Here is a 25,997-nt window from a genome sequence, read left to right as displayed (position 1 = left end):
TTACTGGTCCTTAGATGGGTTGTGTGTATTAGTTGTTTTTGTTTAAGTGTTTTATGCTATTTTCACTGGGTGATCCTACCAGTAACACATTTCCTTTCCTAGGATGACAATGCGCACTCATCTAAGGCGTTTTTCACATGGCTGGCGGGGGGAGGCATAAAAACAGGCTGTTGTCATGCGGTTGTGTACAACCAGCCTGTCAGGTTTTTCCCGATTAATGCCCCCTATAGTTCGGCAACACTAATCATTTTTGCAGAACACAATAGTGCTGTGGTAGGGATTCCCCCATCAACACAGTCAAGTACTGAGTCATTTTCTTTCCTTCCAACCATGGTGGAAGGAAAGAAAATGGCATAATCTATGGGCTGCCTAAGACTAATACACACAAACCGAAATTCGGCTGGTTTAGTAGGAACTAGCCGAATTTTGAAACGTATGTAATGTTGTCTGTTCATCAGAAGCCAGTCTAACAACTGACCAGGGGCGGCCCATACATTAAGGGAGCACGGACGCCGCTCCCCCCTGTCCATCGCCGTCTCCCCTATCCATGCGTCCGGCCCCTTTCAGGACATCGGCACATGGATTCCAATGCGAAGGGGCTGTTTTTTTAAAGCACCGATTAGAGCCAGAGGCTCTAATAGGCTTCAATATAGGGTGGGCTCGGGTCGCAGAGAGTGCGCTCTGAGCCCACCCAGGTGTGTTACAACAGCGAATCAATATTCGCTGTTGTAACACTGATCCTCCTCCTGGCCAATCAGGAAGCAGGTTTTGACACCGGTCACCCAATTGGCTGAAAGGACAGGCGATCCTATTGGACACCTAGAAGGAGGAGGGAAGGAGCTGGAAGCAGCCATGGAGGAGTGGACTCAGGGCCGAGCCACTGCACCACACTGCCTGCCACCCGCCACGATGGGGTAAGTGCCGAAAAACAGCGGGGGGGCGATGGGTGGTTGTTTGCTGCCCCTCCCCCAGAAAAAAACACTAGCTGCCACTGCAACTGACTTCTGTGGGATGGCCCTGCTGAAAAAACAGCAATCGATTAGCACTCACAGCCAATTCCATTCAGCCCCTGCTATGACTCCCCTATATCAGAATTGGTTTTAGTATCTGAGAGGCAGAAGTTGTTAAATGCTCAAGGAACCTCCAGCAAGCTTTGGGGAAACCCTGGATGAGAAAGGCTGGTCTAGACTATATTGGTGAGGGGACGCACTGGACACCTTTGCTGCCATTGTGCTATGTGCTGGATTTCCAGTGCGCCCCTGTGCCTTTGAGGGGTGGGCCCTCTTCCAGGCTGACCTGCCCTTTGCCTATCCATTATAATGAATGTGCTTCTACTAGGGAGGCTCTCAAAATTGAGAGTTAGGATTGCAGATAATAATGGGGTGCCGTGAAGTGGCTCTGCAGCTTACGCATGTAAATGTGTGCAAACGAAACCCCTGTTTTTAACGCATACCATTAGACAGGTTAATTCGGTTGATTGCAGGCTGGTCGGTAAGTTGAGCTGGGAATTTTCTTTGGTTTTGTTTGACATGCGTCACCCTTCCATGTGCTCATTGCTGCAAAGGCCAGTTATAGGTGGGGCAGTGGCCATTCATTTGTACTGGTCTAAACTATAGAACATCCACCCTCCTCATCACTATAACACGGTGGGACTGTTCTCTAGTTCACGTAGGTAAACTGGGCAGGGCTGATAATAGTCCTTAAAATAACAACACAGCATGCACAGGACACCACTGGATTTCTGGCAGGATCAACAGGTACGGTATTTCTTTGCACATATTGAACAAATACTGTATAACTAAACACTTTCAACTGTATACAAACCAAAACTAAAAGGGGCCAAATAAGAGAAGTTCCTTGTATGGGTATTAACACATAACTTCAGCCAAAGCTTTTTTCTAGGAAAAATAATTAGCTGTCTAATTACAAACCGCGCTCCTGTGCAAAATCACTCTATGTAAAACAACATATTATAAATAGAAATATTGTGAGAATTGTGAAGCGTTCTGACGAAACCGGTCGGACGTAAAACGAACGTGACACGCCATTTCCGCTCGTATTTGATTTACCGCTTTTTCTGTTTGTATTTTTGCCCGCTTGTACCCTCATGTGGGGAATGCAGTTTTAAGCCGTTTTTAGCTTAAATAAATATTTTGGCTTACTTCACCATGGGAGTTTTTCATTCATCTCTCCCCAATTCTAAACATCTACGGTCTCTGTGACCTACCCTGGGAGGTCCTGTCGCATGCATCCAAGTAGCCTCAGCGCTGATCAAGACGCCTGAGTTCCAGCACCTGCGTTCCAGCATCTACACCTGGCCGTGACCGGGAGAAGCCTCGTTGGTTGACCCCAAAGCGTATTTGACTCCTGTCATGGGAGTCACCTCCATCTGGTGAATAGGCTGTGTGGCTGGTGATGGCGATTGAATACTGCTATTTGATGCTTCGCTGTACCCAAGAAAGATTTGTCTAGAAGTTCTATCCACCCAGAAGCTGTTTTTCAATTTTTCAATTTCTGAACACTATTTTGACACATATCTGTCGTACACATTGGATAATAATGGTGGATTTTTTCTTTGAATTTTGCACATTCGATTAATTTGATTAATTTTTTGCTTGTTATTTTTTACTATGATGATTTAATATTCAGTTGGCAGATATTATTTCACAATTCTTACGATTTTTCTATTTATAATATGTTGTTTTACATAGAGTGATTTTGCACAGGAGTGCGGTTTGTAATTAGACAGCTAATTATTTTTCCTATTTTTCCTTGTTTACCATTATAACGTGCTGCTCCCCAACTAATTAATTTTCCATATACGTGAGTAGGTATTTTTACCAATTTTTCAAAGCTTTTTTCTAGTTTTGAATTGAGTAGGGTAGGGTTAGAACTTCGGTCAGGTTTTAATTGCTGTCTGTGTCTCTGTGGGGGAGATGCACTTTGTGACCACAGACACTAGGACAGAAAGTTATTGTGTAAGTAAAGCCTAACAAGGAAATTCTCTTATTTGCTACCTTCTGGTCTATTAAATGTTTCATTATACCATTGAGATCATTTTGTTATTTCTGTTTTATATACCTGCGGATCCTGCCAGAAATCTTGTGAGCTGATAACTTCCTGTGCTCTCTGCTTGTGCTGTTCCCAGTTCTCATAGTGGACTACAAAACACCTTCCCACGTTATAGAGAAGAGAAAAAGAAGAGGTGTTCTGTAATCCAGTTTTAGGGTGACAATGATGTTCCATGATAGATACAGTAAAAGAAAAGTGTTACTTAAAGGATCATATGAAAATAAAAGGGAAAAAAAATGAAAAAAGGAAAAGTAATGCAGATACCACATCTGAGGGCTAGTAATCTGCAATATATTACGTTTTTGTTCTTGGGTTTAGATACACTTCATGGAAAATCTAAATGGTAGGATTATCACCAATATAGAACTAAAAGTTAAATTTTTCTATACGGACAGCTGTCCGATGCTTATTATCACTGCTCCTAGAGATCTAAACCAGGGGTCTCAAACTGGTGGCCCTCCAGCTGTTGGGAAACTACAAGTCCCATCATGCCTCTGTCTGTGGGAGTCAAGTTTGTAACTGTCAGCCTTGCAATGCCTCATGGGACTTGTAGTTTGGCAACAGCTGGAGGGCTGCCAGTTTGAGACCCCTGATCTAAACGCTTTGACTTTCAGTTGTAAAATAAGAACAAAAAAATAGAAAATACTCTAAAAAAAAAAATCACATATTAGAAGCCTGACATTGTCTGCATTAATGCAGTGCTAATGTTACAACAGAAAAAAATATTTCTGATAAAAAGTATTTTAATCCCCTTCTAAATGCTAGCCATAAACATTAAATGACAGTCAGAGATTGTAAGCTCTCTTAGATTGTAAGCTCTCTTAGATTGTAAGCTCTAAGGAGCAGGGCCCTCTGATTCCTACTGTATCAAATTGTATTGTATTTGTACTGTCTACCCTCAAGTTGTAAAGCGCTACGTAAACTGTTGGCGCTATATAAATACTGTATAATAATAATAATAATAATGGGTCATGATCCAACCATCAGGTGATCATTTTTTCTTATTTTTTTAAAACGTCAGCTCTGTCAAACTTCACCCTTGTATGTTGTCCATGGTCAAAAAAAGTGTCCAATAAAAAAAAATAAAGAAGATAAGCCATGATAATTACCATATTTACCATCGTTCTGCTTCAAAGGGGGTATTAGATTAGAAATCTTTGGGTCAACCTCCTTCAGAATGATTTGGGGAACTACAAATGAAAAAAACAAAATATTGTATGTTTCCCCCTTTTAATGATCCCTCTATTTGCATTCAGATGCACCTATTTATATTCTATATATTGAGTATGCAATAAAAAATGTCTGGGCTGGTATAGTAATTTCAACCGGCTGTTGACAATGGGAGTGATATATGTGAATCCTTAATAATCAAGTATACGTATATAAGTTGCAGCAGCCGTAATTAAACCAAAGAAAGCCAAAATAGTGCTAATGTGACATAATAAAAAAACTATTAAATAAATCATAAATCAAAATAAAATTGCATCCAAAATATAAATAAATAGAGAGAACAAATAATGTTACACAGTAATGAAAAGTGAAAAATTATACAATAAGCAACAAATTATAAAACATAACATTGTATAAAAAATGTAATAAATATGTCTGTGATTTCAGTGATGAAGTAAAAATTAATTTAATAAGTAATAAAATATAACATACGATCATGTGTAAAAAAAATCAGCAAAAATACGTCCATGATTTCAGTGATGGAAAGACAAGGATTCAGCCTTATGCCGCGTACACATGGCCGGACTTTCTGGCAGAAAAGGTCAGACGGAACGAATCTTCCATAATTCCAATCATGTGTGGGCTTCATCGGACCTTTCCTGTCGAAAAATCTGACGGACCTTAGAAATAGAACATGTTTCAAATCTTTCCGACGGACTTGATTCCTATTGAAAAAAACGTTCATCTGTATGCTAGTCCGACGGACCGAAAACGACGCAAGGCAGCTATTGGCTACTGGCTATTGAACTTCCTTTTCTAGTCTGGTCGGACGTCATCATGTTCGAAACGATCGGACTTTGGTGGGATCGTGTGTAGGCAAGTCCGTTTCGTCGGAGCTCCGTCGAAAAGTCCTTCGGAGTTCAGTCCGACAAGAAGTCCGCTCGTGTGTACGCGGCATAATGCCTCATCAAACTGGACTTGCTCTGAGTAAAAATGTGCAAAATAAGTTCAATGTGTAAATACAATACACCACTGCTACCAGTGCCCTCCCACCACCATAAGATAAAGGGTGGGCTTACCAGATACAGTACTCCAAAAGAGAGGACAAGAGAGACAATGACTCAAAAATAAAGATAACGCACTATATGCAACTAAGGGGTCTCTCCCTAGTGCATCACCACTCGGCACAGCTCATATGTCTGTATGTCTCCTCTAGCCTGGTTGCACCCGCCACAGAAAAAAATTAACCCCACCATATGAAATAACATAACAACATCTCGTAAGGTCCTATGCAGGAATCAAAGGAAAAAGCTCTCATGGAGTATGATATCAAAAATCTTATTCCATAAAACAAAACTTGTACATCAATAAAACAAACAAAAAAAACATATACACAAAAAAATTGGCATAAAAGATATCTACTTAATATTGCTGCTCATTGAGACAGCAGCATGATGACGTCAGAGCACACAGATTTTTGAGACCCCGCCTATCAAGACGCTTATTACATGAATTTTCACTTATTACTGGGTAACACTATTTGTTCTCTGTATTTGCACTCTAAATTATGGGTATAATTTTCTTTTTGATTTATGACTTCTTTAATCCTATTTTTATTTTGTCACATTAGCACTATTTTGGCCTACTTTGGTTTAATTACTAGTGCTGCAACTTTGTATACTTTATATATTGAGTATGACTTGGTAGAAGGACAGTAGGCTTCTTGATGGATGCTCCAGTTTGGAGTAGATCAATGGGTCTAGTTATAAAGAGCAGAATATGTCAGATTCACCCAGGGTTCACCAAGCATTCTCCAGCAAATTCTTCACCTGATCCCTAAGCCCATCTGCCATTTTTCTCAAAAGAAATTCTCAAGAAAAATGTACTCATTCCAAAAAGTTTTATACCCCATACACACGGTCGGATTTTCCGACGGAAAATGTGTGATAGGACCTTGTTGTCGGAAATTCTGACCGTGTGTAGGCTCCATGACACATTTTCCATCGGAATTTCCGACACACAAAGTTTGAGAGCAGGATATAAAATTTTCCAACAACAAAATTCGTTGTCGGAATTTCCGATCGTATGTACACAAATCCGACACACAAAGTGCCACGCATGCTCAGAATAAATAAAGAGATGAAAGCTATTGGCCACTGCCCCGTTTATAGTCCCGACGTACGTGTTTTACGTCACCGCGTTCAGAACGATCGGATTTTCCGACAACTTTGTGTGACCGTGTGTATGCAAGACAAGTTTGAGCCAACATCCGTCGGAAAAAATCCTAGGATTTTGTTGCCGGAATGTCCGAACAAAGTCCGACCGTGTGTACGGGGCATTAGACTTCTTTTTTTCTTGTAAAAATCTGGTTGCACCAACATTGGGAGCATATGTGAAAAAAGCAAATGTTATGGATTAGAAGGGGTTTGATTATGTACTGGGGTTATGTTAAAGGGGAAAAAATCAAGTCTCCTTAAAAAAATTAAAATTATTAAAGAGCCAATTCCCTGCAATAGAAGAGCTGCTATACTCACCTCTCATTTCGTTCCACCATTGTATTCACTGTCAGAGTTTTCAGCGTTCAGACTTCTGGGAGTATTGGATGGCTGTCCCTCCACGATGCTGTGATTATTTCTTCTGAACTCTAATGCCCCGTACACACGATCGGATTTTCCGACAACAAATGTTGGATGTGAGCTTGTTGGCGGAAAGTCCGACCGTGTGTAGGCTCCATCGAACATTTGTTGTCGGACTTTCCGCCAACAAATGTTGGCTAGCAGGTTCTCAAATTTTCCGCCAACAAATGTTTGTTGTCGGACTTTCCGATCGTGTGTACACAAGTCCGTCGGACAAAAGTCCACGCATGCTTGGAATCAAGTACGAGCCGGAGATATAACTAGTGTTCGTAATGGAGATATCACGTACGTCTTGTACGTCACTACGTTCGTAATTGTTAGCCAACATTTGTGTGACTGTGTGTATGCAAGACAAGTTGGAGCCAACATCCTTCGAAAAAAATCCACGGTTTTGTTGTTGGAAAGTCCGATCGTGTGTACGGGGCTTTAGTCACTACCTATCCACCTTTTGCTGCATAATAAAATGATGGACTAAAATTAATCTTAAAAATCTCTTTTTTTTTAAAGACCCATAATTGTTTGGCAACCTTTTTTTTCTTTAGCATCTTTTCATATAGTATGTTCTGGTCTCACATTCACTCCTGGCTTCTCTGGCCACTGGACTAGTTATCTCCAGAAATCCTCTCTGAAGATGGAGGCAGGAATCCTCAACTTCTCCATTCAGGCATAGTGGGGTAATATGTCTGAAATGATGGACATAGACTACCATGCAAAATAAAAATTCAGAACAAGTTTCTTACGCCATTATGGCCATGACTTACATATATCATGAAGCAATCTGAACTTTTCCTTTAAAATAAACCTGCGCTAAGGTAATGTGTATACTGCCAATACTTAATTTCTTCTTAAAAAAAAAAAAAAAGTTCTGACTTCACATACTGCCTGCCTGCTACAATTCAGTGACCCAAAGTAATTAGAAAAGAGACACCCAAGTAACTGGCATGTTTAGCAGGAGGCCAGCAAGGGCTACACCACATTCATTTAAAGTCCAACTAACCATTAGTTTAAATCAGGTGCATTAAAGTAAAAAATTGTACAAAGTTTTAAAGCTTGTTTTCTTTAGAAAGTAGCCACAGCCTGAGTAAAAAAAGCCTATCCTCTGCCTCTCTCGATGTGGAAGCAGTGGTCTCATTTCATAGGTCCAACACACTCCCTACTGACTCAGATCTATGGCTCTGCAATCAGCAAAGCTCATTCAGCAGGGGGAGTATTGGCCCTATGAAAAGGAATCACTGTTTATTTGCATAGTGCAAAGATCCTTCTCGTCAGTTGCTGGCAGAGGAAAGCTTTGCTACTGAGTCTGTGGCTGCTTTAGAAAGAAAATTACCCGTTAGACATTGATATTGTTTTGATGCACCTGGATGTATACTTCATTGTCAAAAATATTGGGACGCTGGCCTTTACACACACATGAACTTTAATGGCATCTCAGTCTTAGTCCGTAGGGTTCAATATTGAGTTGGCCCACCCTTTGCAGCTATAACAGCTTCAACTCTTCTGGGAAGGCTGTCCACAAGGTTTAGAAGTGTGTCTATGGGAATGTTTGACCATTCTTCCAAAAGCGCATTTGTAGGGTCAGGTACTGATGTTGAACGAGAATTCCTGACTTGCAGTTTCCACTTTAATTTATCATAAAGGTGTTCTATCGGGTTGAGGTCAGGACTCTGTGCAGGCCAGTCAAGTTCCTCCATCCCAAACTCGCTCATCCAAAGTTCATGTGCGTTTAAAGGCAGACGTCCCAATACTTTTGACAATATAGTGTAGCTGATTAAAAGTGGAGGTTCAATTAGGCTTTAATGCCTGTGATCATTTCCCTGCAGTGCCAGAGTGGGACTTCACAAAGGAAACCTGCACTGAGAAAGCTTAGAGGCTACCAACGCTGACATTGCCTGCTGAAAATACTAGTTCATTGGCTGTCATGCCAATCCAATGACTTCAGTGCTTTTTTCAGTCACAGGGAACAAGTATACAGATCAGTTCTGACTTTACTTTGACCTTCCTGTAGACTTATTTAAGGTCAGCGACTCAAGGCACTGAATGTAGAGCTAGCCAGGCAACTAGCATTTTCTGAAGCTGATCAGCAATGGCGTCTATTGTATTCCAGTACAGATTTTAATAATGGCTCAATCCAAAATGTAAGCGTCTTAAAAAAACATTTTACAGAATAATACAATTATCAAGGCAATTATACTGTTTAATAGCTACCAGCTTTCTTACCGCAGGAATAATTTACAGTGAGATATTTGATGACGCCGGGTAGACAAGGACTTCCAAAATGTTTATCGCTGACCAGCATTCGACACCTCTGCTTCCCATAACACCGGTGTGCTAGCACTTGCATTGCAGAATATGACAGACAATCTGCAGAGATTAAGTAACATCATTAGGATAATGGATCAGGCCTTGGATGGATAGTGGATAGCGAGCACATTTAATGAGGAAATCCGTAAATGACGGCCATAGATAAGCCAGCTTCTTACAGAGAATAATGGACTTGTGGGACTTCACCTTCATTTTCTCTTTTTTTAACCCTCATTTTCAAATAGGAGAGACGGGACAAAGAAGTCTTTTTTGGATGGGATAACTGTCTTTTCTACTGTGATACACTGGTAAAATAGCTCCCCCAACAAACTCCCTCACCTAAGCCTAACAACACAAATCCTTAAATGAACTATTTACATGTGACTGACCAACGAAAATGTAGTGCGTCTGATAGACTTATAGTACTGGATGCCCAGTGGTGAGATGATGCCAGGCTGGATCACCCAACCTCGAGCGGAACTCCGATCCACTCAAGGTTGGGTGATGGTTCCAAAGTGAGGCTTCCAAACCGATCCACCGCCGAACCAGGAAGCAGGAAGTGCTGGTCCGACGCGTTTCGACTAAGTAGTTTTCAACTGGGGCATATCCTTATGGCTATGTCCCAATTGAAGACTATTTAGTTGAAACGCATCGGGCCAGCACTTCCTGTTTTCCACATTGCTGTTTTTATATTTTTGTGATCATTTTTATCCATTACTGTTTGGTACCCTGTTTCCCTGAAAATAAGACCTAGCGTGATTGTCTGTGATGGCTGCAATATAAGCCCTACCCCTCAAATAAGCCCTACCCTGTTTTCCCAAAAAAAAGCCCTACCCTGAAAATAAGACCTACAAGGACTTTAACTAGGGCTTATTTGGGGGGTAGGGCTTATATTGCAGCCATCACCGACAATCGTGCTAGGTCTTATTTTTGGGGAAACAGGGTATATTTATCTTCAATAAACCAACATTGGTTGACCTGCGCCATGTGGAGCTTCCCCGTTTTTTTTTTCCCCCATGCTTGAGTGCTGATGACTACTTTCTGATTATCGCTATTTTGGACTGGTTTGGCGGTGGATCAGTTTGGAAACCTCACTTTGGAACCATCACCCAACCTCGAGCGGATCGGAGTTCGTGGTCATTGCATACCATTCAGCATCTCACCACTGGGGATCCAGTACTATAAGTCTATCAGACGCACTGCCGTATGGTAGGTGCGTCCATCTGTTTCGGTAAGAGTACCCACCCTCTCATCTGAATGTTTTCATATGTTTTTCGGTGCATTTTTGGTCCATTGTAACCACGTATCTCCTGCTTCAGTTGAGGTTTGAAGAGAAAGTTCTTCATCTATTGGACACTATACATGTGGACATTTGGTCATTGGATCATTGCAGTCCATCGTTATTATTTCACAGCATTTTGATGTCACTTTTATTTATTTTTGTTCACAGGTTTCATTTATTTCCACTTTATTTGATTTGAGGTGATTTAGTTGTTTTCATTTCAGTGCTACACTATATTTTTGATTTCACTACTTGGACTTGGTTTGTTTGTGTGTTAGCAGCTTATTATCATCTTTTTTCTCACGTATTTTGTGAGTTTAAGCGCAGTATTTTCACCCTTTCCCTCACAACGAAAATGTAACCTTACCCTAACATATAACCCATATCCTATCCCAGACCTTTACCGCTAACCAACAAAACCTAATTCTTAACCTGAGCTGATACATCTTGTAGGTCATTTTAGAATCATTATTTGAACCAGTTCCAGACCGCCCACCGCACATATATTGCGGCAGGGCGGCCCGGCTGAGCGAAAACAACGTACCTGTACGCTGTCTGCTCTCCCTGGTCTGGGGCACGAGCGTGCACTGCCAGCGACCTGCTACAGTACTTTGTATTCAATTGTAGCCAAATAAGTGGCCTACGTTAACATGGAGAAGGAGACACTGCTCTTTATTTACTTTCCTCTTCTGTGTTGGTAATGTTGAACTATACAACTCTCCTCCGACCAGCAGGGAGGGATCCCGGTTCAGTGAACTAATAGACCCTAATGCAGCACGCTTGGAGCCCAGGGAGTTGTAGTTTCCAGGCAGCAACCATGTATGGACACAACCAGCTTTCTGGACCAAGAAAGCCTGGGGGGTGCAAAGGAGATTACTGGGATCAGCAACACTGTCCCACTGGTCCACCTTGCGGGGCTTCTGCTGAGATACCAAAGTTGTGCACTAGACCCTCTGCTCCTGCCGTTCAAGTTAAAGATCAGAGGACCCATCTACTCAGTGGCTCCTATGGGGGTAGCGCTACAAAAATGTTTTTTTCCAGGTACAAGTGCACTAAGCTTCTTAAAGATGGAACTAAACTCTGGAAGCTGAGCCCAAAAAAAAAAAGGCAGGCAGAGAATCTTTCCCAAATATGGACTTAAAGTGATTGTAAAGCTTCGTTTTTTTTTTAAATAAAAATAACAAACATGGCTATACTTACCTGCTCTGTGCAATGGTTTTCCACAGAGCAGCCCGATACTAGTTTTCTGGGGTCCCCAGCCGGCGCTTCAGACACATCTTCTTCATCGTTTACCCCCACGGAAAGTCACTTTTCATTGGGGCCCCTGTGCGTGCTCGCTCCAGAGTCCCACTGCTGAATTTATTGACACAGGTAGGGGGACTCGGCCCCGCTCACTACTCCCGCATCACAGCTTTTGGGTGACAGCAGCAGGAGCCATTGCTATTAATCTGTCCAATGAGGAGAGCGACAGTGGCTAGAGCTGCTGGGTTCTAGCCCATCGCTGGATCGGATCTGGCTCAGATAAGAAAAAGGGGGGATCCGGGGGGGGGGGGGTGCAGCACAGAAGGTTTTTCACCTTAAGGCATAGAATTCCTTAAGGAGAAAAACCTTGAGACTTTACAACCACTTTAAGCTGGACATACGTTATACAAGTTTCTTATTCTATTTCCTTGAGATTTACCAACTGTAGTGCAAAGGCCTGCCTGATTGCATACAAATTGAAAGTGTTTAGGTGTGACCTCATAGAGCCTCCGCAGTGGTTCTGTTTAGGCTCCATTCACATGCTCAAAAGCAAACTGCATAGGTGTGAATGGAGCCTAATGCCACGTACACACGATCGGATTTTCCGACAACAAAACTGTGGATTTTTTTCTGAAGGATGTTGGCTCAAACTTGTCTTGCATACACACGGTCACACAAATGTTGGCCCAAAATCCTGAATGTGGAAACGCGGTGACATACAACACGTACGACGAGCTGAGAAAAAGGAAGTTCAATAGGTAGTACGGCTCCTTCTGCTTGATTCAGAGCATGCGTGGACTTTTGTGCGACGGACTTGTTCACACACGATCAGACTTTCCAACAACAAATTTTGTTGTCAGAAAATTTGATAACCAGCTCTCAAACATTTGTGTGTGGAAATTCCGACAGCAAATGTTCGATGGAGCCTACACACGGTCCGAATTTCCAACAACAAGCTCACATTGAACATTTCCCGTCGGAAAATCCGACCGTGTGTACGCGGCATTAGGCTCCATTCACACCTGATCGTGGGCGGAATCGTGGCTAAACAATTGCACCCCAATCGCGCTGTGATTTTCCAGCGACTATCGTGCGGTAAATCATGCTGCAATCGCAGCGTGCAGCGCTTGAAGCTCAAAAAGGATCATAAATAAGCTTCTTATTGTCGGCAGCGCGGCACGATTGGGGTGCCATTAGAAGTAATGGCATCACGAACGCACCCCGCGTTTTGCAGCGATTTGAAATTGCGGGAGGAATTGTGGCGATTCCACCCACGATCAGGTGTGAATGGAGCACACTTATGTTTGCTTCTGAGTGTTTCTGCAGTGCTTTTTGCTGGGGTTTTTTTTCCGCGATTTGTGTATTTTATGCATTTTTTTGGCCAAATTTGTTGTTGGGCAGATTTAAAAAAAAAACGCATAGAATGCCTTAAGGAGAAAAACCTTTACAACCACTTTAAGCTGGACATACATTATACATTTTTTTTGTTTCTCCTGTCGGAGACTCCAGCAAGGAGAACAGTGAGCAGCACTATATTTTGCACTTTATCCCTCACACTCATGCATGTAGCACTTTTTATAATCACTATTTCGCTCCAAGCTAGTTCATGTTATATTTTCATTCCACTGTATATTCACTTTAGATCTATTACAGTCACACCAGTTTTTTGATATTTATTTTTCTGCTTTGGATAAACTTTTTAAGTCCATTGATATCCAAAACCTCTAGTTATATATCTCACCAATATATACTTTTTAGTATTAAATATTTTTGTTCATTGCCCCCATATTTACACTATGTATACTTTAGTTAGCATATTGATACAGCTCTATATACTCTAAATCTCTTTGTAGACCATATTGTGAAAACACTATTTTATGATGAACTTTCAGGTGTTCTGGTTCCTCTGCTGCATCCTCTATTTGCGGGAGAGGGCCATTTGATCTGTGACCATCCGTAAGCCCCACGGGTCAGCTCTGCCTTCTTTCGGGGCACAGACTGGGACGACTATTTTAATGGAGTCCAGGATCACCAGTGGGGGATCTTTCCACTTTTTTCCATGTTTTTAAGAAGTCTCCGGATGAACGAGCTCACATGGTATTGAGGGTAAATATCAAGTGATCACTATGAGCCCTATAGAATAGATATATATAAAATGTAGAATATACACAAACTTTTTATGATCCCCCTTTTTGATGCCCCTGCAGAGTTTTAAGGACCCCCTGAGGAAGACCATGACCCTACAAGGTTGAAATGCATCGGGGTCTTCTCCAAATACCAAGCATCAATATAGTTACAACTTCACAGGAAGTAGCTTTTATGCATACCCCCTCTAATCTACTGTGTGATAACTTATTGTTCATTTTGTATAATTTACCTAATATGCCTCGTTCTTTGCAAAACCGGAGCTCATGTTTTAAAGTCTTGTATTTTCTAAATCATTCTAAAGTATTTTGTTAATAAAAATATACTTTTTTACAAAAAAAATTACACTATTTCTTTAATGATTGCTGCTAAAAAACCCCATGGAACACGACCTCTCTGTAAACCTTACTGACCTAGAATGGGAGAAAATCTACACTCTGACCCACAAAGGTTCCATTAATGTACAAATACAGGAAAACGCGTTTAAACTACTTTCCAGATGGTACAGAACACCACTTATGTTACACCATATAAATCCAACTCTTTCCCAAACTTGTTGGAGATGTAAAAAGGAGACTGGCTCGCTTCTGCATATCTGGTGGACATGTACCAAACTCCAACCCTTCTGGAAAGAAGTCCACAAATTAATAGGCCAAATAACTACGTATATATTAGATTTCAACCCTGCAGTATTCCTGCTCCACCACTCTACGACACCATTACCGACCTACTTTCGTTCTTTAGCCATGCACTTGGTAAACGCTGCTAAGATGTGTATCCCTCTCAAATGGCGCTCTACCGAACCGCCAACTATAGCAGACTGGTTTACACGCACACAGAAAACAATGGTCATGGAAGACCTCATACATCAGTCCAAAGAAACACCAACTAAATTCACCAAAACATGGACATGCTGGATACACTTTACTACCACTGATAATTATAGAAAATACTTCGACTGAGGGGAGTATAGGGGCTGTGGCGGAAACTAAACTAAAACATTATATAACTACTTCACCCCTCCTACCCATTAATTCTCCTTCCCTCCTTTATGCCAAGAACAACTAATAAAGCTCATCACACTCATGATGTTACTCGCAAAATACATGCCCCTTAATGATCTGACCCACTACAATCCCCCCTCCTGTATCCCTCCAGATTACCCCCTATTAACCCCCGTCCCCCTTACCTGTCCACAGGTAACACCATTTGAACCGATCTTAACACCAAACATGAAAGAAAAAAATCAAGACTGGATGACTTTCCTTCCTACCCACCTCACATTAATCATTACCCATGAAAACTTGTAAAGATAGGCTACTACCACTCAGTAACGTAATTGCTATCGTATTCAATATTTACTGTATAATAAACTATATACTAGTGATGTGCAATCAGCCTTTACAGTTTCTGTATAATATCTTTATTTCTTCTCACATTACTAGCGGCTGCGTCCGCAAGTCTATATTTCAATATCTTTGCATTATCTTAATGCTTTTTTCCTGTTACCTGTTGTTTAAAACTCAATAAAATCTATTAACAAAAAAAAAAAAAAAACCCCATGGGGAATCCTCCACTCCTTTTTGGTAACAGTGAGCAGCACATTACCTTAGATCTCACATTGCAGATATACAGCTATGAGGCTGTAGGAATAGGAGTGCCTAGGCACACTACCATACCAGAAAGTGCTATTTTTTTCAAGAGGAATTCCAGACAAAAGGTAAATATTTCAGGGTAGGGTAGGCTTATGCATAATAACATTTCTAAATGTTCTCTATAACAGAAAATCTTTACATCTTAAATTCAGTTCCACTTTAATGCAAAGTAAGTTATGGTGTCACACGGAAAAATAACAGTGCTAAGGATCTGTAGAATAAAGGGTCAGAAGGAGCGAGAAAGATAAAAAGAGACAGAAAAATGTTTCTCCTTGAACATCATGTCAGGTAAAACACAGATGTACCATCCTGTAAAATATATTATTATTTAACGTATTTACTTAATACAGCTCGGAATATTTTTATTCCTCCCAAGAGACTAAAAATGAAGTCTATGATGCAATAGAATAGTCTGCTAATACCAGTGTTTCAAAGAGAACTTTCATGTTCACACACAGGTGTCAACATCGGTACTTTTCATCAGATTGTGACTGTTGAACTCTGACGTCGTGGCTGTCCTGTTTTGGTTCTTATACAAAAGACAGTTGAACCCTGGTACTGTAAATTCAAACATATTAAGTCCTTTATCACACAAGGGCTTGTCTCAATCAGAAGAAAGATTGGAAAGTGGGGATTTGCATGTGCCAATTAACAATCCAACATAATATAAAATGCAACATTTTTTATTATAGCATTAAAATTTGACAAGGATTAAAATACACCATATCCAACATAACAGTTCCATCAGTTTGGCACAAATTGTGCTGCAATGACGCGGTGGACCAATGCGTTTCGCCTATACGTTGCTTCATCGAGATCCACTTGATTGTAGTGTCTTGGATATGATGACTAAATATCTAAAAGCTTCTAAAAATCACTGATATCACAGCATAATGTAACAAGAGGAAAATATGTCCCAAGAGGAGGATCCTAAGAAATATTCCCAAACACTCAAAGTTGATAGAAAAGCTTTGATTATTAAAAGCACATGCTGAATGGGGACACCAGAGATTCCATATATCCTGACAATCAATGTGTTGGTCCACTAAAGCGGCTTCACAAATTAAGTTTCTCCAACATATACAGTCAATGCACCAAATACAGTATCTCTTGTGTCCCCATAGACTGGTACTTTTACTCTCACTACGTGTCAAAAAACATGGTGGATTGTCCAGTCTTTCTTCTGACTGACTGGATATCTTTAGGATCTCAATCTGGGCCATCGGGTACCCAACTCTTTTGAGTCTCATTGCAAAATCAAAAACAGAGATCATATATATTTTGTATGCTTACAGTACACACAAATGTCTCACACAGTATAGCAAACTTTTGGGAAACGGCCTCAGCTGTCTTATTACCCAATGATTCGCTATCTATAACATCCTCCCTTGATGGGAAGGTTTTTCACAAGATCTTGGAGTGGATCTATGGAAATTTGTACCCACTCAGTCAAAAGAGCTTACAAGAAATTTGTGAGGTCGGATACTGATGTTGGATGTAAAGACCTGGCTTGCAGACGGCATTCCTGTTAATCCCACACATGTTCTATAGTATTGAGGTAAGGGCTCTGTGCTGGCCACTCAAGTTCCTTAACACCAAACTCAATCGATTATGTCATTATGAAGCTGATTGCGCACACACGGCCACGGCTATGCTGGAACATAAAAGGGACTTCACCAAACTGGCGGAAGCTCACAATTGTATAAATAGTCTTTTGTATGCTGTAGCATTAACAGTAACCACTGGAAACACCTATACTTAAAAATGTAGGGGGGCATACTGATACTTTTGGCCATATAGTGGTAAGCTAGATCTTCTCATCCAGTACCTGACCTCCCAAAATGCTCTTTTTTGTTGGGCACATCATTCCACAGACATAATCCAAAATCTTGTAGAAAGCCCTCCCAAAGGAGTGGAGGCTTTTATAACCACAAAGGGGAAGGGAGATCAACTTAATTTGCAGACTGATATTCTATGGACTGTTTTGATAAGGAGTGTAAAGCCGGCCATAGACGGTCCCGGGTTCAGCAGGGACCAGCTGAGATTTGAACCATGTAAGGGCAGGGTGATTGTACCCAAGTTGATCGATCGATCAACCTGGGTACAACCAGCCTGATGGATTTTCCATGCAATTATTGCCAGCCGTTATAGACGCTAGCAATAATTATTGTGTGTTCTCCTGGCCGGGATGGCTCCACCCACCAGGAGAACACAATGGCTTTGTGGGAGGATTTGAGCAATTTTCTTTTCTGCAACCCATGATTGCAGGAAAGAAAATTGCTCCATATATGGCTGGGGTTAAGGGGTAGACAAATGTTTTTTTTTTCCTTTTAATTTTTGCTTCATGAATTGTTTCCCACACACTTTTGCCCACATTTTGTGTGTGTGTGTACCTTGTAGTTCTAGAGACCAGTTCCTATAAACACTATTTGTGATATTTTGGTCAAGCTAAAATTGTATTTCTTTACATTTACCAATATCATGATTAGATATTTCCTTTGCACTCACCATATGGCATCCCTTGGTCCCTATCCGTGGAACATGTGTTCTTTTCATGGGCGAAATGGCCATAGACAGCAGAGTAGATGTTGAGTAATTTGGGCTCCTTACAATGAAGCTTCAGCTCGTGGTTTTCACAGACAGATGTGGATTTATATTCAGCTATAAACAGAAGCGCACACTAAGCAAACAAGTCTGTGCAAACATTGGCGTTCTATATATAAAGCATGGAGCATAAAGAAAAACATACTATACAGCAGACGGGAGGATCATTGCATGGCACACAGTTCTTTGGGATGTCACACATCTGTGCTCACTTGGCAAATATCCTACATTTCAATATTGCAAAACTGTCATCACGCAATAAAAGTATCACAGTTCCCAGTTATGCTGTTTCAAGCTTGGTCTATGTACACAGGAAATCAAGGGAACCATTACTTTTATGTTCCAGAAAAAAAAAGTTTGTTATTTGGAGAATGGAACTAAAAGAATGCTATAAAGGAACCAGTGTCTGGAATTACAGAGGCAAGGTCAGGCTCTCTTTATGCTTTATGAATTGTTTCCTGTACAAATATCTTTGCTAACCTCACATCTGCTTGGTGGAAAAATTGCCGAGATAGACTGATGGACATGAAGCGTGACATTCAATAATAGAATCACAGAGATGAGTCAAATGTATGTTCTTTTAATACTGTATACATTTGTTAGCAAATGACACTGTTGTGTACTGAATAGTCCATTTGTCTGGCTATAGAATGGTCTCGTGAATGTTCTAATGATCTAAGTGGCTCCAAAGGAACCTCTCAACCCCCAGGCCTCAGATAAAGTATTTTGTGCAATCATTGATTAACCCACTTGTGTTTAGGAGGTAAAGCATTCATGACTGGGGATCACAGTTCTGAGAGACTAAAGCCTTCAAAGAAGCCTGCGCTTAAAGCGGTTGTATACCCCGCTTTGTTATTTTTACCTACAGGTAGGCCTATAATAAGGCTTACCAGTAGATAAAATAAATATCTCCTAAACCTGCACCGTTTAGGAGATATTCACCCTCGATCCAGCCACTGACGTCAGCGGTGCATGCGCTCTGAAGGTCCGACACGATACGCCGGACCTTCAGAGCTTCTTGCCGGAACCCAGGGCTTCCGTGGGCATGGAATGACGTCTTCGTGGCTCCAGCCACTCACAGCGCCGGAGCCTGCGAACCCGGAAGAAATGCTGGGGGGAATACGTCAGCCCCCTCAGTGGTGACTGGGCGCCACTGCGAGGGGCTTCATACTAAGGTAAGTGTTTCATAATGTGCTAGCATAGCATATATATATAGTGTGTACTTGTCTCAATTAAAGGGGTTGTAAAGCTTCACTTTTTTTTTTTTTTTTTTAATAACAAACATGTTATACTTACCTCCACTGTGCAGCTTGTTTTGCACACAGTGGCCCCAATCCACGTCTTCTGGGGTCCCTCGGCGGCTGTCCCGGCTCCTCCCCGCATCAGCTAACCCCCTCTGGGAAGCGCTCTCCCAGGGGGTTAGCTTGTGTGCACGCTCCCGAGTCCTGTATCCAGCGTCCATAAGCCACCGACTACAGGACTCGCCCCGCCCCCCGGCCCTTGCGTCATTGGAGTTGATTGACAGCAGCGTGAGCCAATGGCTGCACTGCTATCAATCTATCCAATGAAGAGCCGAGAAAAGCCGAGAAGACCGGGCCGTCATCAAGCGCGTTCGACGCGGGACTTTCAAGGGCTCAGGTAAGTAAATGGGGGGGCTGGGGAGCCTGCAATCGCCGAATGTTTTTTCACCTGAATGCATAGGAGGCATTAAGGTAAAAAAACATGAACCTTTGCAACCCCTTTAGAGCACTAAGTTTCATTTCTGTCTGCTGCTTCGTTTCTCTGCTACCAGCATGAATCACTTCTGACAAGTTTTCCTGACACCAAGAGAAACCAAGAGACAACAAGAGAAAAATGGTGACAGGGGAGGGACCTCCAGCTGATTGACAGCTTCAGCTTTGTTCCTGTGTGCTGTGTGGAGGGGGAGGGGGGGGATGTCCCTTCCCTCCAATCAGAGCAAAAAGATTTCACCAGCACACAAAGGATCTCCAGAGTGGGTCCAAAGCTTTAATCAGCGATCACATCGTTTTCAAAAACATACTACCGTCCATTGAACATGGTCTCTCTCCTATGGGTCACATTCAAATCTCTGCATTTTCCACCCCTGCACTTTTTAGAAAGGGACACTTTTTTTCTCTGTGTTTTTGGTACTATAGACTTCAATGGAAACGCATCAAAACCGCATCAAAAATGCAGTGCTTTTGCTGGTTTCTCCTGCAAGACAACAGACACCTCCCAAAAATGCAAAACGCATCAAAATCGCATTAAAAAATTTGAAAAATGCACCCGGAAAACTCATCAACCGCAACCTGCTTAGGTGTGAACCAGGCCTCACAGGATAATCCAGAATTGTTTTGTCCAACTCCAGGCAAAATTTCCTTTTTAGTTTTGCAGTCTTTGTCTCCACGGGGGCGATTTCTCCTCAATTCCTGTGCAAGTGACCCAATAGGAAGTGAGCAGAACTACTCTTATAGGAGAGAAGGAAGGCAGGTGGGCAGAGATGTATATTAAAGTCAAAAAAGTCAAACCACTAATAATAAAGTAGAACGGGTTCCAGATGGGAACACAGAGGAATGTTTTTGGCTACAAAAAGGTAAACAGAAAGCAAGCTGATGCGTCTCCTCTTGGAACTTTTACTTTTAAAATGGAAATTGTCTGACAGGTGCTCTTTAAGCCTGCAGCTTGTACAGCGGAGAATCAGAGCGGCGTGTACAGGTGGTACATGAATCGCTATAGTCTTCACTCTTGGATCAGATGCAGAGAAACGAGTCCTTGGTCAGGTGCCAGCGACAGTTTTTGAAAAAAAAGGGAAGAAAATCTCTTTCTACTGTTGTAAAATAAGCCTTTTCAGCACTGGCAGAGAGTACACACTTGTTTAATAGGATTATTCTCTCCATTCAGGCAGAAGACAAAGTCCTTTTTCATGTAGTGTAATCAGCACAATACTCCTGAAAACATCTTGAGTATAGTTGTATCCACACAGGGCAGACAGTGGGTATCTGCTCGGAGGATGACATAACCGGGTGCAGGCCGGCCAGGAGTGGGCTCTCAAAGGGGAAAAGTTAGATTTAATGATCTTTTAATAATGTCTGCTCCACTGCTGTCATTAATCTTCCTTCTCTCCATGTGTTTCAGCATTGACTGGGCCAGGCAGAAGGCCCACAACACACGTGTACCATTAATTGGCCTAGAAGCAGTGGCGGCTGGTGCTCATAAATTTTTTTGGGGGTGCAAACAAACTGAAAAATTCTGAAAAAAATCCCCATTAATTGCAGCCTTACTGTACCATCAATCGCAACCACTGTGTCCATCAATTGCCGCCACTCGGCCATCAAACGCAGCCACTGTGCCCCATAAAATGCAGCCACTGTGCCCATCAATTGCCGCCACTGTGCCATCAAACGCAGCCACTGTGCCCATCAATTTCCGCCACTGTGCCATCAAACGCAGCCACTGTGCCCATCAATTGCCGTCACTGTGTCATCAAACGCAGCCACTGTGCCCATCAAATGCAGCCACTGTGCCCCATAAAATGCAGCCACTGTGCCATTAAACACAGCCACTGTGTCCATCAATTGCCGCCACTGTGCCATCAAATGCAGCCACTGTGCCTATCAATTGCCGCCACTGTGCCATCAAACGCAGCCACTGTGCCTATCAATTGCCGCCACTATGCCATCAAACGCAGCCACTATGCCATCAAATGCAGCCACTGTGCCCCATAAAATGCAGCCACTGTGCCCCATAAAATGCAGCCACTGTGCCCATCAAACGCAGCCACTGTGCCATTAAACGCAGCCACTGTGCCCATCAATTGCCATCACTGTGCCATCAAACGCAGCCACTGTGCCCATCAATTGCCGCCACTGTGCCATCAAACGCAGCCACTGTGTCCATCAATTGCCACCACTGTACCATCAAATGCAGCCACTGTGCCCATCAATTGTCATCACTGTGCCATCAAACGCAGCCACTGTGCCCATCAATTGCCACCACTGTGCCATCAAACGCAGCCACTGTGCCCATCAATTGCCGCCACTGTGCCATCAAACGCAGCCACTGTGTCCATCAATTGCCACCACTGTGCCATCAAATGCAGCCACTGTGCCCATCAATTGTCATCACTGTGCCATCAAACGCAGCCACTGTGCCCATCAATTGCCACCACTGTGCCATCAAATGCAGCCACTGTGCCCCATAAAATGCAGCCACTGTGCCATCAATTGCCGCCACTGTGCTCATCAATTGCCGCCACTGTGCCATCAAACGCAGCCACTGTGCCCATCAATTGCCGCCACTGTGCCATCAAATGCAGCCACTGTGCCCCATAAAATGCAGTCCCTGTGCCCATCAATTGCCACCACTGTGCCCAACAATTGCCGCCTGGAACCATTCTGTACACTGTTGGTCTCTGGTGAGGAGCACAGAGCCCAGAGTTGGGCTTTAATCTTATGAGCCTAATCTTCTATCACTCCACTATCTCCTACAGTAACACTAAACAGTGATTTACGCACTAGGGAATTTTTTCCATCTAATCTACTGTTTGTGCAACCTTTGGCGTAGGGAGGTAAAAATTGCCCATATAACACTGACCTAAAGTTATGTAAGATACAGAAATAAATATGAAAATGATATGAATTTTTGAATATGCGAATAACAAATTAATTAGCAACAAATAATTGAAAAAGGAAGCTTAACAAGATTTGTATAATTACAGCAACACAACTGAACAAAATTTTTTATTCCATTACGTCCATCAATATTAAAGCCCTCCCTCCAGCTATGATCTGCCTGCATTGCATAGAGAGGCACAGAGACCCAGTGATGGCATACCTGGGTTTAAAAAGCAGTATGTAATGAAAACTGAAAAGTTTTGTTTAACCACTTCCCAACTGCCTGCCGTACATATACTGCGGCAAACCGGCTCTATTGCGCAAAATCACATACCTGTACGTGATTTTGTCAATATGTCCGCCGGCCACCCGCGATCGGTCCCCACAGAGACAGAACGGCGGTCTGCCGATGTAAACAAGCAGACTTTCAGGCATGGACACCTTGATCTACTGTTCCTGCTAATCAGAGTGTCTATCCCCCCCCCCACGGTAAGAAAGCACAATTAGGGAATACACTTAACCCTTCGATCGCCCCTGATGTTAACCCCTTCCCTGCCAGTGTCATTTATATAGTGTCAGTGCATATTTTTAGTACTGATCGCTGTAATAATGTCACTGGTTCCCAAAAAGTTGTCAAAAGTGTCAGCTAGGTGTCCGATCTGTCCGCCGCAATGTCGCAGTCCATCTAAAAATCACTGATCACCGCCATTACACGTAAAAAGATAAATAAATATATAAAAATTCCATAAATATATCTAGGCGCTATAAATTTTGGGCAAACCAAACAATATACGCTTACTGGGATTTTTTAATGAAAAATATGAAGCAGAATTCATATTGGTCTAAACTGATGAAGAAATTCGATTTTTTACATTTTTTTATTGGATGTGTTTTATAGCAGAAAGTAAGAAATATTGTTTTTTTTTTTTTCAAAATTGTCGGTGTTTTTTTGTTTATAGCGCAAAGAAAAAAAATACACAGAGATGATTAAATACCACCAAAAGAAAGCTCTATTGTGGGGAAAAAAGGACATCAATTTTATGTGGGTACAACGTCACACGACCGCACCATTGTCAGTTAAAGTAACGCAGTGCCGTATCGCAAAAAATGGCCTGGTCATTAAGAGGGTAAAACCTTCCGGGGCTGAAGTGGGTAAAAACATGTTGACGAGGGGGGAAAAGAAGGAGCCAGAGAGGCCAAAGTATAAGCAGATTGAAAGACAGCTTTAGTGCACTTACTAGGTTTGCACTTGTAAGACACCAGAAGATATTTGGTAGTACCCGGACATGGATCCAGCCCAAATACACGACTGTTCACAGGCAGCTGGCAGGACCTCAGATTCTGGCATTCATCCAGGACTTTCTAAAACAATGAGAGTTTCATAAGCATGATAGCAGATCACACCCAACAACAATATATGCATTTCCAGTATAACATAGCATATCTACATACAGACAATAGGCCATCACACTCACATTCACATCCAGATGCTGATCATGTGCAATCAGCCAATCTTATCTTCTTTTCTGTATTATATTATTGTATGCAAAGGAAAACTCAGTCCCATGAAACTTTCCTGTTTTAAATCGTATCTGTGCACTTACTTATCCCCATCAGTAATATCTGACTCTATATATATGAAATCATTTCCTTTTTACACAATAGCACCCCATGCAGGGAAGGAGACCAATAGAAAGCCATCAAAAACTGCACTTTTGTTTGATCTAGCCTGTTCTCAATGAATTGTTCTGTAAATAAAAAAACAATATGCATTATGGGAACTTAGGGAATTTTCTATATGCTTTCCATATTAAGTTATTTTTTACATATTTACCGGGCTAATCTTGACTTATTTATTAAAAAAAGTGTTGTTTACAGAGCTCAGTAGCTTCAGCTACAACTTATACACACACGACTGCCAGCTCTGATAAAAAAAAGGCCCGAGAGAGTTCTTGTTTAGACAAGAAAATATAAAATATTACATATTAAACCCCCAGCCAGTAGGTGCTCCTTTTCACATGTTTACCAGGCTAATGTTGACTTATTTACTGAACAAATGTGCTGTTTACAGAGCTCATTAGCTCCAGCTACAATTTATACACATGACTGCCTGCTCTGATAAAAAAAAGGTCCTAGAGAGTTCTTGTTTAGACAAGAAGATATAAAATATTACATATTAGACTCCCAGCCAGCAGGTGCTCCTTTTCACATGTTTACCAGGCTAATGTTGACCTTATTTACTGAAAAAAACTTGCTGTTTACAGAGCGAAATAGCTCCAGCTACAATTTATACACTCGACTGCCTGCTCTGAAAAAAAGGGGCACTAGAGAGCTCTTGTTTAGACAAGGAAATTTTAAATATTACAGATTAAATGCCATCCAGCAGGTGCCCCTTTTCACACGTTTACCAGGCTAATCTGGACTTCTTTACAGAAAAAACTTGCTGTTTACAGCGCTCAATAGCTTCAGCTACAATGTATTCACACATGACTACCTGCTCTAATAAAAAAAAGAGGCCCGGAGAGTTCTTGTTTAGACAAGAAAATATAAAATATTACATATTAAATTCCCAGCCAGTAGGTGCTCCTTTTCACATGTTTACTAGGCTAATCTTGACTCCTTTACTGAAAAAAACATGTTGTTTACATAGCTCAATAGCTCCAGCTACCATTTATACACATGACTACCTGTTCTGATCTTGTTTAGACAAGAAAATATAACATGTTACATATTAAATTCCCAGCCAGCAGGTGCTCCTTTTCACATTTACCAAGCTAATCTTGACTTCTTTATTGAGAAAAGCGTGTTGTTTACAGAGCTCAATAGCTCCAGCTACAATTTATACACACACACACGACTGCCTGCTCTGCTAAAAGACCCTAGAGAGTTCTAGTTTAGACAAGAAGATATAAAATATTACATATTACATTTACAGCCAGCAGGTGCTCCTTTTCACATGTTTACCAGGCTAATCTTGACTTCTTTACTATACAAAACATGTTTACAGAGCTCAATAGCCCCAACTACAATTTATACACACACAACTGCCTGTTTTGATAAAAAGGGACCCTAGAGAGTTCCAATTAGAGACCAAAAGACTGAAGGCAAACATCTTCTGCTGTGCTATCTTTTTGGAAAACTCATAGTTCATTTGTAAAATAAATGGTTAATTTAAATGTTTAAAAAAAATGAACAAAGAAACATTCATTTAAAACACCTCTGTCTCTAAAATAAAACTACCCTTAAAATATGTCTTTTTAAAGAAGAAAGTGAATAT

At 41.6% G+C, this 25,997-nt stretch overlaps 1 protein-coding gene across 3 annotated transcripts in view; it reads right to left on the bottom strand.

The window, feature by feature from the left end:
• The window catches only part of EVA1C (eva-1 homolog C), a 105,007-nt gene that overhangs the window by 15,956 nt on the left and 63,054 nt on the right, over positions 1 to 25,997 (bottom strand). Inside the window, exons 3-6 of one of the 3 annotated variants that reach the window (XM_073617121.1) lie at positions 23,959 to 24,082; positions 18,012 to 18,164; positions 9,096 to 9,239; positions 4,182 to 4,262 (exon numbers count right to left, since the gene is read on the bottom strand). In XM_073617121.1, the coding sequence (XP_073473222.1) occupies positions 4,182 to 4,262; positions 9,096 to 9,239; positions 18,012 to 18,164; positions 23,959 to 24,082 (502 nt within the window). The remainder of the gene's footprint in view (positions 1 to 4,181; positions 4,263 to 9,095; positions 9,240 to 18,011; positions 18,165 to 23,958; positions 24,083 to 25,997) is intronic. The other 2 variants (XM_073617122.1, XM_073617124.1) reach the window with 2 other exon arrangements.

This window comes from Aquarana catesbeiana, linkage group LG02, assembly GCF_042186555.1.
Source record: "Aquarana catesbeiana isolate 2022-GZ linkage group LG02, ASM4218655v1, whole genome shotgun sequence".
Classification (NCBI taxonomy): Eukaryota; Metazoa; Chordata; class Amphibia; order Anura; family Ranidae; genus Aquarana; species Aquarana catesbeiana.
The sequence above is the reverse complement of the archived record's forward strand: the minus strand, read 5'-3'. Positions and strand labels throughout refer to the sequence as shown.